The sequence below is a fragment of the Ciconia boyciana genome, chromosome 6 (assembly GCF_034638445.1).
Source record: "Ciconia boyciana chromosome 6, ASM3463844v1, whole genome shotgun sequence".
Taxonomy (NCBI): domain Eukaryota; kingdom Metazoa; phylum Chordata; class Aves; order Ciconiiformes; family Ciconiidae; genus Ciconia; species Ciconia boyciana.
In genome coordinates, this window is record NC_132939.1 from 6,781,733 (window position 1) to 6,800,800 (window position 19,068).

Sequence of the window (19,068 nt, forward strand, 5' to 3'; positions counted from 1 at the left end):
AGCATACACCAGTCCCACCCTCCCGTTTGCAGTCCTGCCACTGCAGCGGACTTTTTTCTTTTTTACACCAATCATACTTTTTTTCCCCCCTCTTTTTTTCTCTTTTCTTTACATCTCTTAAGGTTTTGCAGAATCTCAGTTTTTCAGATAACTCTAGATCTGCCATTTACTTTAACATTAATGTAAGAGAGCTGCTTTTAGCCAAGAGTCTCCCCAACAGGACAGAAATTATTTACATTTTGGGGTTTTTTTTATTTGATCCTGCAGTAAAGGAGAAACGGAAAAATGTTTCATAAACAATTATTACACTCTTTGCCAACTTTGCCATATTTTCACATTGACTAAAGGTTTTTTAGACATTTCTGGAAATGATTATTCACTCTAGAAATACCTTACTGAATTAATAACCTGCAGTGTTGATTAACTGAAAGCTAAATACACAATATCTGCTCAGCTGATATATTTCAATGTATAAACATTGATCATTGGCCATTATAGAGCAGTATTTTAGTGATTAGACCTGCACAGCTGAGAATCAGATCAATCTATTTTGGCTGTGAAAAGAGGAAAAAATAAAAAAATCCCATGTTTAATAAAAAGATGTCAAGCACTTAGAAGTCCCCTGGCATATAGGAATGGGACTTCTGGTTCATGTCGTTCAGATGTGCCCAGTAAAGCACAGGTGGGAGGGCACTTATTAACAGTGAAGAAGAGAATACGCGCTTGGGGAGGTGAGCAGTGATCTGAGGCCTGTTAAGGAGCCGTCTTTCTGTAAATTGGTGTAAAAGCCTGAGCTTCTAGAGCAATATGAACTGGATTTTTTTTTTTTTTTTTTTTTTTTTTTTTTAAAAATCTCACGTGGCTTCTTGCCTATACCCTCCCGAAGTCAAGTAGGCTAGTTGTGGTGGTTGGTGTTAGAGCCCATCCAAGAACTACAAGAGAAGGGAGAGATGGCAGTTGTTCTCGACAGCAATAACCAAATGAATTGTCGTAGGCCAGGGAAGGCATGATGGGAAATAAAAAATGAAGTAAGCAGTAGCTTTCCCACAGTGCAGAGGGAAAGAGCTTGAGGCAGCCAAGCTTTTCTCATGACATTTTGTGGAGTTGCAGCCAAATAAAGGCTCCATGTTTGAATTTAAAGATGGATACTTACAATGCAAGTCAAATAGAAAGACTGTTAGTCCATATCACTGTTTTGGGGGTATGTTACATTAAAAACATCCTTGAGCAGTACAACTCCAGCCGTGATGTTCAGGGATGCTATCTTGGTTCGGCTTGTGGCAATCCCAAGTGGCAGGTAAAATGCAAAAACAAATAATAGAGATTATGGAGGAAAGGATGGCAGAAGATAGTGTTTCTTTATAGACAAATACTATCTAAAAAGTGGAAGTTTAAAAACTGCCATTATTGAAGAAAGGCTTAAGGAGTTAAGTCACTGCGTTTGTATTGTATCGTAGTATGCATTGGTGACACTAGGAATGATCAAGCTCAAGTTAATTTAGGTCGTGTAAGTTTATCTTTAGGCAAGCTCAAGTTAATTTAGGCCGTGTAAGTTTATCTTTAGGGAAATGTCATTTTGGCTTGGTGTGTGTGGGACAGTTACAGAAGAGAGACTTTCTCTTCTATTAAAAGTGGTGGATACCATATTACAGAAAAAGCACCTGGTCACAGAAGAGTACAAAAAGGTAGTCAATGCTATTAGTGGCAAAGTTTCATTTCTGTCATCTTCTCTCAAGCTCTTTTTCTAAAACCAACATATTTCATTCTCTATTCTTTAAAAATTTTAAAACTAATCAAAAGAAATTTTATAAAAAGTTCAACTTAAGAAGCAAAATGAGCCTCCCAAAACACACACATATTGCAACTGTGCTTTCTAACCTGTTCTGGTACAGAAATATGATGCAATCCATTGAACTTTTTCTGTGAGTATAATTACTTATATTAAAGATTTTGTTTTAATGTGTGCTGCAGAAGAGGTAAATGGGACAACTAGTCTATTCAAAGTATCTACAAAGCATACTTGAGGTGTTTTGTTGACTTTAGTGTCTAAAACTACATGAATGTTAAGAAAAATGCACACTTTTGAATATACTTTTAAAATATGGATTGTATACTATGTCTCTCAGTCTGACATTTTTTCAGAGAGGTGTAACAAATGCTTATTCAAGTGCAATGTTTAAATGCTATGTTTTAATCTTCATTCCTCCCCTTTTTACTGTAATGATACCATTATTTTGTGGGACAGTGCTTTAGGTGCATAAAATGTCATTGACTGCTGAAAGGTACGACAGCAAGTATCATTACATTTTATATAAGAAACGTACCTTTTTAATTCTAAATGTCTTTATTTTTATGGGGGGGGTTTGTTGCTAAAACCTTTTTTGAAAACATTTCAGACAAGATAGGTGTATCTAAATGGAAGGTAATCTTTTTTCTTTTTCTTTTTTTTTTTACAGAAAATACATGCTACAGTTTGAAAGCTGTGTCCTCAAAACCACAAAAATGTTTAGCAGGTAAAAGTACGTTGAGCACTAAGGGAAAACTCATTTCATAACTTTAAATTGTTTAAATAAAACGTTATGTGCTTTTGCAAAGGTTTTTTTTTGAGCATTAGCTGTACTGATAATGTCTAATCCTCTAAAACTTCCCTGATAAAAATAGACTTTTCAATGTAAGTAGAGTCTTTCTTTAAGCTTAAATGGCCTATCTAGGTGCGAAAGTTTAGGTTTCATAGGCCCGTCTCTTCTTTTCATTTTACTGGCTTCTATTATAAGACCTTGATCTTTAGTAAAGCTAAGAGCTCATCACATCTGGGCGTGAGTCAAATCTGCAAAGTTGTTTAAGTATCCCGTTTCCTACTTTGTATACTTACTACTTGAAACCTTCTTCACAGTCTTTTTACTACATTCACTACATTACACAGAGAAACCTGTATATTAGGTTAAAACATTGTTTAAAATAAATAAAATCTGAGTCTGGTGCTCTGACAATTAAAATGGGCTATTTCATACATTAAGAAATCCCTTCACAGATTTATTGAGGTTAATATCAGTATCAGAGATTACCGAGGGCTCATTTTGTGTTATCATTATGTAAGCAGCTAAATTGCAGAAAAAACAGCTCTTGGTAAATGTTCCAGTTTAATATTCCATCTCGGAAATGTCTAGGCTACGTGAGATAATTGTGGTCATTTTTTTTCTGTAGTACTTACTGTGGAGAATTTAACTGAACAACTTAATGAAAAATACTTTGTTGTTGTAGATGAGCTTTTATGAATATAAAATTCAGGAAATTCAAGATTGTGGTTCCCACAGCAACCATGACTTGTTTCTTGGCTTCTATTTAGGGTTTAGAATTACTGGGCTAAATGCTGTTCCCAGTTCCCCTGACTTTTCCCATGTTGATGTGAAAGCTGGGATGAGAACTTGGCTCAGGATTTGTGGGTAACTTTTTTGTCTGAATATGTTTCTATTTCCAATTTGTCCAAGATATAATTGTGTGGGAATAATTATTCCATCTTTTTCATCTTTAAAATATTTTTTTCAAGACTAACCATTTTCCAACATTCATTAAAACTTACATGGTCCAACGTTGTACAGGCATTACCCCTCATTTTACTCCTGCTGGGCATATATGGCAAGTATTGTCATGGTTTTTTTGATGGAGAATGTGCAAGAAAATTAAATGTCTGGAAAAAAGTCTCCCTTGTGATAGAGGATGTAGAGTGACTCAGAGACTTAAGTCCTTCTAACTTGCCTGCAGTGATGATGCAGGAGGAAATTTAATCTGTGAGAGTGGATCTTAGTAAGCTTTGACAAAGGTCCTCAGTCACCTGCAGCTATCTTAGGATACTCAACTAAGTTTTTATAAAAACTTTTGTTGAGCAATTAAAAAGAAATCCAATGAAAATGAAAACACTTTATTCGTGGTGTCAACTATCTTCTACCACCATCAGGTGCACCTCTTAAAATGTGTTCTGAAGTGGTCACTGCAATACCTTAATATGCAAATTTTCAAATACTATATCTAATGATGAGCAGCATGTATGTAGGAGAATCGGGCATTTCGGTTGCTTGTTTAAATTTAAAACCTGAGATGTTACTCTGGTCTCCAGGATGCACCTGCCTATTTAATAACACATTTTGAGTCTTGACAATTGTGAGTCAAGGACAAAAGCATTTGAATATTTGCTTTATGTCGCTTTGTGGGTTTTTTAAACTACTGTGAAGAATGTTGTGGGCTTTTTTGATTTGAATGGTAATAGAAAAAAGTTTCTATAGGCCTTCTACTAAAAAGAGAAGTCACTTCTAGTTTACGACAAACATTATAACATTTCAGGTAAAAAACTTTTGCAGGAAAGGATAGAATGTAAGTTATTGAAAAGTGGATACTTAAAAGGAGTATTCAGCTGTGGCTATAACAATACTGTTAGTTTCTCTCCACTACAACCTAAAATGAGCCCACTGTTTTCTTCTGTTTTTCCTTCAGACAAAGGAAAGGACAAAGACACATACACAGATGATTCAGAACATGGAAATTATGATGCTCGTACAGATCAGTCATTGCTTATTCAAAACAAGCTTACCAGACAGAAAACAGAACCTCGGACTAAATCATCTTTAAAGGTAATGGACACAAAAGTTTATTAAATTGTATCAATTGTCAGAATGTGCTTAAGTATTTTTAAAATATAATTTTTAAGGGATTAGACAAGTTGCATCTTAAATAAACAGGCATCTCATGGTAAAAAATTTAGGTGGCTCCCATATTATAGTTTGACCTACAGAATCAATGAATGGAAGTCTCTGTACCAAAAGCGACCAGAATTGTATAGAACCAAGGATTCTAATGATTTGTATCGACTCATCTAAGAAGCAGTAGCCTTCTCGCAAAACATTTATATTGCACAGAATTTAGGACGTAGGATTCCCAGCATGGTGTGAAATTCATGTCAGCTGGGAGGCCTCAAGAAATTAGGAGACTTTAGAAGAAGTAAGTTCATGCAGCAAATGATCAGTCAAGAGTGATCTAAAGTGTAGGGTTCTCCTAAGCAAAATCCAAATGATAGCTAGACATATTGAATGAAAGATGAAATTCACTCCTGTATAGGAGAAGTGTAGGAGTATTTTCAGCAACCTCAACTAAAGCACTGGAAAAGCCACCTCACCACATAAAACTGACATGTTATCTTGCTTAGTAATTACCTAATCACAGTATTCATCACCACGCATTTTCTACAACAGTTCATCCACTATAATGCCAAAGAATTATGACTGATTTTTAGTTCAAAACATGTATTTTTTTTGTTCTCACTCTGGACTGGGAGACCCTTAATTCTCCTGTCCATTAGCATAATTGCTTTTAAAAGTATGACAAATGACGTAACCTCAAGAAGTTCTGAATTATTTTCTTCTTCAAGAACTAGATGTAGTATATTCTGCAGAACAGTTTTTACTAGCAATTCTCTGCTTTTTGGTATATAAAAGCATGAATAATCCCATGCTACAAATCTAGAAATGGTTAAATTGCTTTAAGGTTCTATAATCATAACTTTGTGATTTGAGGATTGAATGCATGTTTCACAAGATTTGTGTAACTGTTATAAAGCTTGTTCTCTCAGTCACACTAATCATAATTACTACAGGATTCTGGAACACAGGAAGCAGGTTGATGTGATCTCTGAGACTTAATTTCATGAGATGCTTTTAGAAAAAAGCTTTTATAATAATAATAGCTATCTAATAACTTATAGATAGGTTTGCAGGGAATCATATTTACAGATCAGAAATCTCTGACATGAAAATGAAACTTTGGTAATGACAGAGAAGGGTTATATTTTAATCTAAATGGTTGCAATGAGAACTTTTTGTGTTCACAGATTTTTTTGTCTGTTTCTGCAAGGCCAGCTGAATTAAGACAGAAATAATAAAGGATGTTCTTGTTTGATTTTGTTGATTAGGTAGACAAAGCCTTTTATGTTAAATGTGGCCTAAAAGGTGGAAAAAATAATGCAGGATCTGCAGAATTGAGGCTATGTTATAGAGAACTAAATATTTTTAATAACAGGTAAGGCTGCTACCAAAAAAATCTAGTAACAGGTAATGTCTATCTAGTAACAGGCATTTCACTGTGCTAAAGCAAAATATTTTTTGTATTTTCATGTGAAATATAAAATGACCACTAGCTGTGTTTTCTTCAAGCCCTGCATTCAGGACTGATATAAAGTTTATAGGCAGCCAGTAATCTAACTTTCTTCAAAGTTTAAAGAGGAGCCTTGTATTTGTATTAAGTTTAAACAAAAATGCACTTTTAATGTCTCAATCTTCATATGTCCTGACCTACTGAACAAAGTGCTTCAGAGTTTAGAAACAGTCTTCTGAAGCCACATCTGGCTTTTAGCCTTGACAACTCCTTTTATCACAGCAATTACTTTGGAAACTTCCTTCTGCTTTTACACTGGCTTTGCAAATGAAGCAACCAAGCAGGATTCTCCTCCTGTTTACTGTTTGCCTGCCTCCACAGGAAAAAGGCAGAGGGGATTTAGATGAGTCTTACATTAAAAACAAGGTTACTATTTTGCCTTTGGATTATTCTACAAGTCTTTGTGTCTAAGGGAAACTTCTTCCCAAAATGGATCTAAAACTAGCAAAAGGAGGCTTCTAATTCTTTTTGAGACTGCTGAAAGCACAGAAGACAGCTCTACAGCTGGTAAGTACTCTCATATATTTGGAAAATAAACTGATTTATCATGATTAAAAAAGTCTCCTCAGTCTGACCAGAAAATTAAAATGAGAAACACTGCATTGGCAAAGCGCACAAGGATAAAAGCTTATTCTTATTCTCTGCTTGTTAATGATTCTAATTTAGGCTTGTTTTGGAAGAGTTGTTGTACACCTGAGAGATTCAGGGAAAAATTGCTAAAAAAGTTATTTGCAATTAATGCTTGGTACCATTATCTGTCTCAGTGATGAGCTACTTGAATACTTCTGCAATAACAAACTTGTCTTGCTGACATGATGAAAGCTGATAAACATTTTTTTCAGGAATTGTTTAGTGTTTCAGATCATATACATGATGCGGCACTTTCCATAAATCTGATTTGTATTGCTGCAGTTTTAAAGCTTTAGAAACATCAGATAATTTTGATACAGCATCTGGATGCCAACATTCATCTTGATAGTCATCTACTTTTCTCGTTTCCTTGATTATAACTCATAACCTCCTTTAGTGTAGGTTGGTATCATTTCAGAATCCACAGATTTCTTATTGAAAAATTGTGAGTCGTTCAGAACCATTAAAAAGCTGTCTTCATTATCCATCTCTGCCCTCTTTTCATGACCAGCTGCTGTTGAGATTGTGTAGAAAGTTTGACTTCATGTATGTGATTCTGCCAAGGGATCTCATGCAGAGAAATGACGCCAACAAGTGGCTGCTGAGCAAAGTATGGAGTGAGTAGTATCTGCTATTGCAAGGGAGATGTAGGAAACGATAAGGTCCCTGAATGGAAAGTTGATATTTGAAATGTTCTAGTTTCACTAAGAAAGGAAAGCAGGCCAAACAGACTTTATCACTTGAATAGAAGGCAATATTTGTCCAGAGAAGCAGCGAAGTCAGTAGCAGTGAATTCTTTTCTGTACCAATTACTATCACGTGTCTAGTGGCAAGATAGGAATATTTGAGAAATTACACTTCATTTGCTTTCATTCACTGTGTTACTGTTACTGTCTTTCATCTGATGAATTTTTTATCTAGCTACTGTATTTTGCTATCTGACAAGGTAAAGAAGGGATTTTTAGAACAAAGTTCACATTATCACTGTGGGTTCAGGAACTATAAGGAAACGCTACCTATACAGTGGCCTAGTTTATTGCCTTTTTCTGGTATCCACTGATATCCACTATAATACTGCATGTCCAGACTAGCTTTGTGTTGGATAGGATCTGAAACGGTTTCTCTTGCAGTCTCCGGAAATGTTACATAACTTCTAAGGAATTTAAAATAAGATCTTAAATAAGCAATTGGCCAAAACATATGGAGAATTCAGCTGGACATACTGCTGAAAATTCATTATAAGTTGAGCAAAACTCAGTATGTTCAGTGTAGGTTATTACAGTGATTATTAAAGGATAAATCTACCCATGAAAACCTGAAATACATTGTTTAGGCATTTTATTGGATTCTTTGTGGGTTTGAACATATCTATTCCTCTCTCTCCTGCAAAACAAGTATTTTGCTTACAGAATTTGTGTAGGTGGTTTTGAAAAACGGAATAAATTAAATGTAATATCTGCAGAATAAAAATGTTCTTCAATCTTAATATTTTATTTTCCATGCTTTTGCAGGAATTATTTTCTGGTTTCATTTTTTCCTGTTTAAGTCTGTGATTTTCAGAGTTGCACAGATTTGTGCTATCTGTTCTAATCCTGTCAATTTACCACTAGTTTCACATACATTATTTCACTCATAATAGTGCTTCTCTGTTCAGTAGAAGTCAGGCATGCATGCTGAAAGAGAAGGTTTGGCAATAAAAATGTTTTAGTGTATAAATAAGAACAAGATGTTGTCAGCTGACAACAGTGTACTGGAAGGGAGAATAGCAAAGGCAACCTGACAGATAAAGAGTAGTCCACAAATGCAGTCTAATAACACAAAAGTAAATAAAGTTTAAAAGGAATGATAACAGATAAAATCATTATCCCAGAATAGAATGACATGGTAAAGTGCAACAAAAGTTAACTACATGTTTATGCTTCTAGTGCATGGCTCTCATCTGCTGTGAGGTTTTTGTTTAAAAAGAAAAAAAAAAGCTCAGAAAATATTTTGGAAATTGCAGGAAAAGCAGTAAGTAATTTTATCATAAAATTAAAGTTTTAAAAAATAAACATGTAAAGAAAAATTTTCAGTGGTCATGTCAGTATCCTTCTTATTAAGGCCTCCCTATGAGATTTAAAGAGTAAATAGAAGTGGTTAAGTATTAAAAATGGGAAACCTCCTCTTGCCTCCAAACATCCTCCATTGCTGCTTCCTCATACAGTAACGTTGAACAGACATCCTTTCAAAATTTTGCATAAGATCACCTAAACCTACTCCTTTCCTGAAGCAAAATGTATTTTTCATATTATATACAAATGTGTTTTTCATGCTTGCTCTGTAAGTCTGAATAGGATGAAAATGGAAAAAAAAGTCCTCTGTGAAGAAGCTAAAATAATTACTCATTCTGTAGTTTACCCCTAAAAAGTGAAACTGCAGTTTTATTAGGAAGGTCAGATATTTCTGGAAGTCTTCCTCTCTGTTTGAAAAACAGCTAGGTTCTGCACAGTACAGTGTAGTATACACAGAAATACATTAGCATGGGTAATCATGGCAGCCTGTCGTGTTAACCAAGCTGTGTTGTCTCTGATGTCCAAGATAGTTTAGAGATCTTTGCATATGCAAATATGTCCCCAATTTTCCTAGGTTATCATGCTAATGGTTATTTGCAAAAGAAAAAAAAACCCAAAGAATATAGATTGATTGATTTTAAGTGTATATTTTTAGAATTAAGTAATTGAAAGGATGAATATAATAAATCTATTTCTGTCTTATCCATTCCAAAACCCTTCAAGCACAAAAAGATGATTGCTAACTTGGTCGTGTGCTTAGAAGTTTTCTCATAAAGCACACCTTAGATTATTCTTAACCAGTGTATGATTTTTAAAATGTAAAAAATGAGTCTAGTACTATTTTAAAATCTTTTAAAATATTTTCACAGTATTTCCATGTAACTTAGGAAGCCTGTAACCTCGTTGGGGTCCCAGGTCTGATTTTTAAATATCCTGAAACAAAGCAAGCATTAATTAGGAATCTCACTTTTGTTCATGGAAATAAGCCCATTGCATAGCATCAGAAATGTATTTATTTCCAGAAGATACATAAAGGTAAGAGTTGAGTCATAAGCTCTGAATGTAGACACTAACTACTGAAATGGTGGCATCCTTCAGTGTGAATATTACTGAAGATGTTAATGCAAAGTTCATGGTAACATATTAGGGAGAATTAGTAATCAGAATAAACGAGGTGGTTTTCATGAATCAGCCCGTAACCGCTCTACTTAATAGCATCTTATGAAGTTCTAAGAACAATAATAAATTATATTGTAAGAAAGTTTTTTATTTTTTGAGAAATAACCATTCTACTCCGAGTAAGAACAGGAAAGCTATTCATGTAGATTTTGCAGTTTTAGGTAGTTACCATGCCCAAGAATTTCACACATCAGACTTTACCTCTGTCAGAATTCCTGCCCTAGTTCCTCAAATTGTTTCCATGGCTACTTCTGTCTCATACATGATTTAATAGCCCTGAACCCATCCATTATTATCTCTAAAACATCTCTTAAAAACCAAGGCATGAAGGCATACAGAAAACTGCTTTTCCTTGCCCCACCTCTGATAACCAGTGTGTTTTGCATTGTAAGCTTCATTCTCCTCCTCTTCCTCCTCCATTCCAAGCTGATTTTCCTTGCAAGCGTACAAAGTGATTTTATATATTGTGGGACGTTCCATACAGTCCTGTTTGGGCTGTAAGACTCTGTGCCAATAAACTTCATGGTGGTGTTCACAAAAGTTTTATGTGGCAGCAGTAGGTCAGTGAACATGTTGTTGTTTCCATGAGGAAGCAAATACATTTTGAAGTCTGTTTACTTGTCTTTCATTCTTTCTCAAATGTTTTCTGGTTCTACAACTATTCCCTATACCTTTGTCTCTAAAAAATGCTACTGTTGAGGTGGTGCTATGATGGAGCAGTGACGCTGGGACTCAGCGCTTCCATTTCCAGTAATAGCATCACTTTCTACTGGTGGAGTCTTCCCTTCCCTCCTCTTATAGTTTCCCTGGGAAAAAAACCAAGACATCTGAGTAAGCCTCTCTTTAATATGTGGCTTCATTATTGGTAAAAGTTTTTCAAAATGATTTTTCTCTAGTACATTTAGCTGTCAGAATTCACAAGCTGTCTTAGGGAGGAAATGAATTTTGTTCTAAACATCATCATTTTGAAATAAAAAGATTTGGGCAAGAGATTTAGCAAATTTGGGGTCCAAATTGTAAAAGAAAAATCCTGAGGCCCAGCTGTGCCTATCCATCTATCTTTTGGATCCCAGATACTAGTTTGTTGGTATAATTACTTTCCTTTACATAATTTTACAAATCGAAATCGAAATTATACCACCCACATGGAGGAAAGTTGAACTTCATCCTGTCTACTGTAGAGGTAAAGTAAACATATCGTGCTGTGGGGGCTTTATTCTTGTGTAGTGTATCAGTCGGCACTTACGTAAGTGAATGCTCCTGTTGTTGATTATGGCTGAGAATTGATGTTCTCTTTGTGTTCATGTAAATATGAAACTTCCTTGTATTCCTTTTATTAAGTAAACGACAGTCCTTGAAGTCAGAAATTGAAACACAGTCTGTTCACAGCCTGACCTACATCCCAATGTAAAAGTTTTCTCCCTGTATGGGTACCTTGGGCCAGACTAACCTGCTCCAGGCTGAGTCCAGTGCGCTCCGTGCACGCTGCCAGGCAAGGACTCGCGTTGTGCTTTCATTGACGTTTTATTTATAACTATTGATTGTGAGGGTAGTAGATGAAACTATTTTTTAGATACGTTCCAAAGCAATGTAAAGTTCATCAGCAGGAAATTACTAACAGATGATGTTAAAATAACAAGTTGTCAGCCTCTGTGTTTATGTCCATATATGTATAAAAATAGGTAGAAATCATGCTCATTTTCATTGCTATTGCTGGCAAATTTCAGGAAACTGTAAAGCAAATCATAAAATACAATTATTAAAGGTCTTGTTCCCTGCTTTTCATTTAGCATTTATATGTTAGACAATGGTAATGAAAATCTTATACATGAAACGAACGAGTTAGACAATTTATTTCATATCAGACTCGATTTACTGGATGTTGATAGTAAGTTAGAATAAATTCATTTAATAAAAGTAACACATGCAGAATCTAATTATGCAGCTTTTCCTAGGCTAAATTCACACTGAAGTACTTTGAATTTTTCCCTGAATAAAAATTTCTTTGTCACTATTCCAACCAGAGTCAATAATGACATGCATTTAAGTAGACATCGAGTTAATTAATCAAATAGGTTGAAGTAAAGCTTCACAGTTTGGGATCTCAGTTGTCTGTACTATTTTGTTGTATAAAACAATGCCAACATAATTTAAGAGTCCTCAAATGGCTTTTTAATTAATCCCCTAGAATAATTAACACAATACAAACTGTTAAAGGCTGTTTCCAAAAATTGGTCAGTGGTCAGATGAGCAGTGATTGAAGTTGCAAGCTTAAGATGAGAAAGTAGAACTCTACTGAAGGGGTTCCTTTGTATTGTGAAGGTGAATGTTATAAGAGGTTAGCTTTTTGCCTTGGCTTGAATGCTGTTAAGTGTGGTTGAATATTAAAAACTAACTTTAGTCTACAAAATAGTCAATATTTTATATTATTAATGTAATATAAATACTATAATATACTATTGCAATATGTAGCATATGCATAGTAAGGTGTTAATATATTTATCATTAATATATTAATGTTTCTTCTACATTAATATTTTCTATTAATAGGTCACATCTGACTGTAGATAATTATGAAGTTTAGTAAGAAAGTCTGTTATAAGAGGAGGACTGTACATGTTTGGCCAAAGAAGAGTAGTGATTGATTTAAAAAAAAGTAATATTTCATTTATATAATGTACATTAGGGGTACAGTTAATTTTAAGGGGATATTTGAGTCAAATAGTTTCATTAATTGTATTAAAGTAATGATAAGATCTTATATAGCTTAAGAAACCACATAAATTTGTTTGTAGAATTAAAGCCATGAAGCAAATAAAGCTAACTTGACCCAAATTCAAACCAAGAAAAGGAGGTGGCTCTCCCAAAAAATTGGCTGTGGAAATCCTTATAAAAGCTGTTGTGGAATCTGAAAGATTACATGGATTCTGGAGCAGCTGGACGAAGTTATGGAAGAGGAATTCCATAGAAAGTTACCAAATACACAGAAACCTGGTCTGGAATTGGCTGAACACTGGGCTAGTGGTAGAGGGAAATATCACATGTGCTCCCTAGTACGTGCTCTCTCCCAGACAGGTTTCTTTCTGTAGCTTTTATGTATAAGCAAATTAGAGAGAACCTTCATAGTGGTTTGAATGTACTTGAGCTTTTGCTGTTTCACAATGTAAGTTGTAAATATTTGGACAAGTTAGTGGGAATTTGCTTATTGATTAGGAAAAAAAAAAAAGCAGGGTTTTGTCACTGTTATGCCCAGTGTAGCAAAGTTCAGTGAGGTATTTATGGAAATGTAATTGCAATTAGTGGATAAAGCTGCAATATGGAGAAAATGAGCTTGGGAAAGGGATAGAGAGGAAGAATTTTGGAGCACCATCCCCATGTGAACCAGAGGACTGGGAACTGTAAGCAAGGAGGAGAGGGAGTATCCACAGCCCCGCTAGGCGCTCTCTCTGCACTTAATACCTCATGGTCATGCCTGTGTCTGAGAACAATTTGGTCTATAAATCACATATCCACAAGCAAATAGATAATAATTTTTAAAATTTATAAAAGTGAATAGGCCTGTAGAGATTTTGTCAGCCTTTAAGCACTTGCTGTTATGTTAGCCTTGTTGAGGCTTGTCAACGGTTGAGTGAAGGTGAAATGAATGGTTACAACAGATACGTTGTATTTACATTTGGTTCTAGTTAACTTCTGAATTTACCTAGGTAGTACATATTATACATTAACTTGAACTTTTCACTGGTATAAAGTGGGGGGGGGGGGAAAAGTATACTGATGTATTATGTTACAGTGTATTTTTCACTAATTTCCAGTAAGTTTTAAAATTTGCTAGTGGTTTTGCTAGTAATAAAACACCCCAAACCTGAAGCCTACTGTACCATGTCATTTACTCTTACATGAATGTAAAATTTGCCTACTGTTTTGGGAATGGTTCCAACTCACTTTTCTAGAGTATTTGTTTCTATGTAAGGGGTGAAAAATTGGCAAAAGTTTAATCTACAGAGCAGAACAGTAGACTGAAATCAGTGGAGTTGAAATAGTTATAATTTCTGTGAATTGTGCTATTGAAATTAATTGGGGAGAGAAAGAGCCTATAAAACAGCTGTTCCCACTTTGTAAAGAGGGCATTGCTTATTAATTAGAATCTGAAAAATAATTTCTTGAAAAATCCCTCCATGTTGGCTAAATCCAAGGAAATTCTTCTTGTACCAGATTTGAATAGAAATGTAAACTTTTTATTTTATAACTTTGCTAAATATTTGGGTTATACTTTTGTTTCACTTTTTTTGCTTTAGTGAAAGCTTCTTTTTCTAGGTTAAATTGACCAAGTAGTTTTGTCTTGTGTAAACTGTAAACTTCAGTTGAATGACAATGTCAGTATTTTGAATTTTACAGTTTCAGACTTCAAAGCAGTGTGTCATGTTATTTCTTATAATAATCATAAGCAATGAATCAACCAAACGATGATGGCAAATAATAAAGAAAACCAAGGAACTGCAACAGATCTGCAGTGGCAAAGCCTTAGGTCGTATTTTACTCTGATGCAAACTCCGATGCGAACGTATTGCAGTTCTGCATTATGAACAAGTTTACTGTTGAGCGAGGAAGTGCTTCACAGCCTCAGTACACAAATAGATAAGATTTAAAGTTATTGTATTTAAAGACTTGGGAAGAACAAGGTGAAGTTAAAACTTGGGTTTGCAAGCTGAACTATATAACAATACTCTAAAAGGAATTTCTCAAATCAAACTTCAATAAGTTTTTGTGTGTGTAAACGTAGGAAAGCTGATCAGGTGGATACGGTTTCAGAAAATCTGGAAAACTAAGAGGGTAGAGAGGATGGAGGGGATTAGAGAGAAAAACAAACAGTGATCAGTCCTTCTTATATATGTTTTCCAGGTGAAACAGGAAATCTTAAAAAGAGTAGAGGAGAGTAAGGGCTTTGCACAAAATACTACTTCTGATGCTTTTCTCCTCCGCTGTGTCAAGAAAAAGGTGAAAGAATGAATCAGAGATTTATTGGTCCAAACCAGCAGATAAATGTGCTTTTGCCTGAATGCCCATTGTACTAAAAGACTGATTCACTATGCTAGGTATAGAGAGTGGCCAATATACCTTGACTCATATGTTTAATTGAAATTGCTGCTCCCTGCTCTGCTTAGACATTATGGAGGTCCGTCAGATCAACTGAAAAAACACCTAACTCGACGGATAAATTCTTTTACTGGCACAAGTATTCCTGCTAATGTAGGTGGACAATGTTGCTTGAGAATTACACGCAAGTGAAACTAGCAAAGTGCAAGTAGCATTAAAGGGAATCAATCCTGAAATCGATAGAGTATAGGTTGGGTTCACTGCATGATTGTGGTAAGTGGCTTCAGTATTGCGCATCTCAACCTGTGGCAGTACTCCTCTGAAAGTGGTCCGAGATGAGCAGATGGAAAAATTTCTCTGTACTATCAGCGCAGCTCATTATTTATTGAACATTTCCCCCAAATAATTCTGTTTGGTGCAGATGACTCTGAAGGCGTATTTGCATACTGTTGTTAATTTGACAAAGAAAACATGTTTTTCCAAGACTGAAGAAAAGCAGATGTTTTAGAAATGAGGAAAGAAAGGCTAGAAGTAATAATCCAAAGAAAGGTAAAAGTATGTTACAAAAAGGTAGATTCAATTTGCATAATGTCTGTACCGTAATTGCACAAGCAGAAATTGTATAAGAGAAGTTCCAGATCTCACCTTTGGGGGAATTTTGGCCAGGCTTTTTAGATGTGATTTTGCCTGCTTTGTGCACCACAAAAGCCTGCTCTCGTCTGCGTTTGTGAAAGACTTGTGCTGGAATTCTTCCTTGTTGAAGAGCGCATTCATTGCTTGCATCTTGAACCTGAAAAAAGTTTGGGTATTCAAAAACTTGCACTTTCAAATGTTTTGTCTACTACCTCACCTTCAAACCTCTGCATCTTGTATCTTTCGATCATTACATCTACGACATTTAAAAAAAGAATAAAAATTAATGTTTTTACTACTATCCCCATTCAGAATTCTTAGAAGGGGTGACAGACCCTATATGCAGTGTACTAATAATCTTGGTTAACAATCTTGACTGCCTTACTTCGGACTTCAGATACTATTTATCTGAATATCTTGAGATAAATAGAAATAAAAAAATGTATAAAAAAATTAATAGAGTATAGGGTATGCTATTCTTCAACAAATGTTTGATCAATATATCGATAAATTATTTTCCTTGTTTTTTCTATTATATGTAACTTAATTTCTCATGGGAATAAAAAAGGAAAATCTGAAGTCAAAAGCCAAGCAAAAGGAAAGGATATTTCCTGTTCTCAACAAACTTCCAAAGTAATTTAGGATTGGAAAATTATTCTTCCTAAGTCTGTCTATTTCTCCTAATTATTTTCCAGTTTCCATATTGCTTCTCTTGGTTACATTGGACATGTTGTCTTCTCTGCCTTTGTTCCTCTTTTCTCTAGAGTTAGTTGTTTGAGCTTGTTTGGGGTTTTTTAGTTTTTAGAATTTTTTTGCATGTAGGTGATCTGTATAATTGACTTTAGATAGATTATTAAATTCAGGTTAATCACATTCTATAATGTATGAGTTACTTCAGTTCATGTTACATTTTCTGTGATTTGGCCTGTTTCTTCCCCTCTTTTAAATGAGCATTTCCCCTCAGCTAGGCTAAGGGCAGGTATTGGGAAGTTTCTGAACTCCGCATTATCTGTTATTTTGTAAAGGAGGAAAGGCAGCAGTGGCCTGGGTGTACAGGGGGAGACAAGCGCGGCAGGGATCAACCAGCACTCGTACACCAAAAGCCCCAGTGCTTGATCTCTGCACTGTGCTCTGTAGCTCTGATTTAGTTACACGTCTCACAGCAAGTTGCACATGAAGCAAATAGAAAATTCTGAAGAAAACAAATGCCAATTCAAAGAGAAAAGAAAAGGATACCACCTTTTATGCTTAGAAATGAAGACCTTTACCCAGGTAGTAGAATACTCAGGTTAGTTTCGGCTTAGCCTGGAGGGATTTGAATTCACCTCTCCCATGTTCCAAAGACTGAAGTTGCTTCCACATCTGCACCTAAAGCAGAGTATGAAAGTGACAGCATAACTCCAGCCGAGGGTGACGAAGCTGAGATTTCTAACGCTCATTTTGTATTTACATACTTGTTAATAAAATGCATAAGCAGGTATGTACCATGGAGCAGGTAACAGAATGCTTTTATGGCTAGTTTTGAAAAGTGTCATCTGGAAAAGAAAGACAATTGATGCCATCAGCAGCTGCTGAGGGGAAAGAGAAGCTTAATTCTACTTAAATTGAAGCTTAATGTACTTAAATGATGTTCCCAGACGTGTGATGATGCGCTTTTTTGGTAACACTAGGTGGTCTGAGCACGACTGTTCCTTCATTTTTGCTCTAGGAGTTAAAAAAGCAGGGAAAGAGGAAGAATCTTGTTAGAAAACTGTAGTTTTTGCAGATTGAGGAGTTCTCAGAAGCACTAAATATGTAGAAAGTTGGCAGTGAGGTATGTGGGAGTAAGAAAAACCTTTAGTGTAGAAATAAGTAAGCCGGTATCCAGTATTTATACTGCTGATATCGTGTACTAACAGTTGGTTCTATTTATCAACAAAGAGTGTAACTATTGGATGTAACTCTGAGTGTTATAAATTTCGTATCAAACAATCCAAATAGGATGAATTTCTAAGACTAGCATCCTATTGGCTAAAAGATGCAGTATTCATAGACTTCTGGTCTCATATATGGGTGTAATATATCTTACTTCAAACTAACATACGTGTTCTGGACGGTTTGTGTTAAAATGAGTACCACATTCTGCAGAAGATGATGATAGTTTCTCAGTTTACCTTTTCAGATTTCAAAGTTTTCATAGTCTGACACCAGTTGATATAGTCACTGTCTATTCTGAATCATGCAAAACACAGAAAGCAAAAATAGCTTTCAGCAGCAGCATGTAAAGCAGGGTTTTCCATATCAAGGTCAGAGAATCCCTGGTGTTTGCAAGCATGGTGGGAAGGAACTAGACAAGATTTAAACATTGCTAACATGACATTGAAAAAGCACTTCAACAGGAATATCCAGGAAAACATTCCAATCGATAGCACTTCTTTTTAAAATTTTTTTAGATTTATGTCTGTTTTGGAGAAAACATAAGTATGTTTGTTCTATAGAATTTGCCCAGGTACAAAGCTGGGAATCTTGGTTTAATTTACTTGTCTTTAAATTTTATGAATTCCTACTGGAAAGTAAGGATTAGAAGAAGTTTATATATACCATACAATAATTTGAAGGTTTTTCTACAGCTGAAAGAAATAGCTAGAATATGGGGTTTGTGGAGCTATTTGATTTTGGTTTGTTCTAATTCATTTGAAATCCTGAGCAACTGATGTATATGAACCGCCTGTTCTTGTGGCTTGTTCTTTATATATTCATCCTGTGGATATGTGGACATTTCCATGCTTTAGGAAATGCTGTGTTACACGGAACTCATGATGGGGCTTTTCATCTTTATGAATGACACATTTAGTGTATTTTTATTTTATCTTCTCCAGACTGATGCTATGGCATCGTCAGGCCTCTTCTTCAAAGATGGCAAAAAACGCATTGATTACATCTTGGTCTACAAAAAGTCAAGTCCACAGGTAGAAAAAAGAAGCACGTTTGAGAAGAATTTGAGAGCAGAAGGGTTGATGTTAGAACGAGAGGTGAGTCTTGTAGCTTATGTGGTATTAAAAAACCTTTATAATACTATCATACTTTATTGGATTTATAAATGATTCCTGACAATCTTACAAGCCTTTCCAGTCAGGCTTTGTTTAATGCAATTAAATTAATAATAACAGCTGTTAGATAGTGTGTGTTTAACGTGTTTTGGGGATGCATGCCTGTACTCATATATACACACATGCATATACCCCCCCAAGTATAATCACTTTTAAATTGGAGCAGGTGTAGTGCGGTATAGAGGGAAAAC

General features: G+C 35.2%; 1 protein-coding gene across 1 annotated transcript in view; it reads left to right on the top strand.

Annotated features, from left to right (window-relative positions):
• The window catches only part of ANO3 (anoctamin 3), a 215,475-nt gene that overhangs the window by 134,141 nt on the left and 62,266 nt on the right, over positions 1-19,068 (top strand). Inside the window, exons 4-5 of the mRNA XM_072864857.1 lie at positions 4,489-4,625; positions 18,647-18,799. Coding sequence (XP_072720958.1) covers positions 4,489-4,625; positions 18,647-18,799 — 290 coding nt within the window. The remainder of the gene's footprint in view (positions 1-4,488; positions 4,626-18,646; positions 18,800-19,068) is intronic.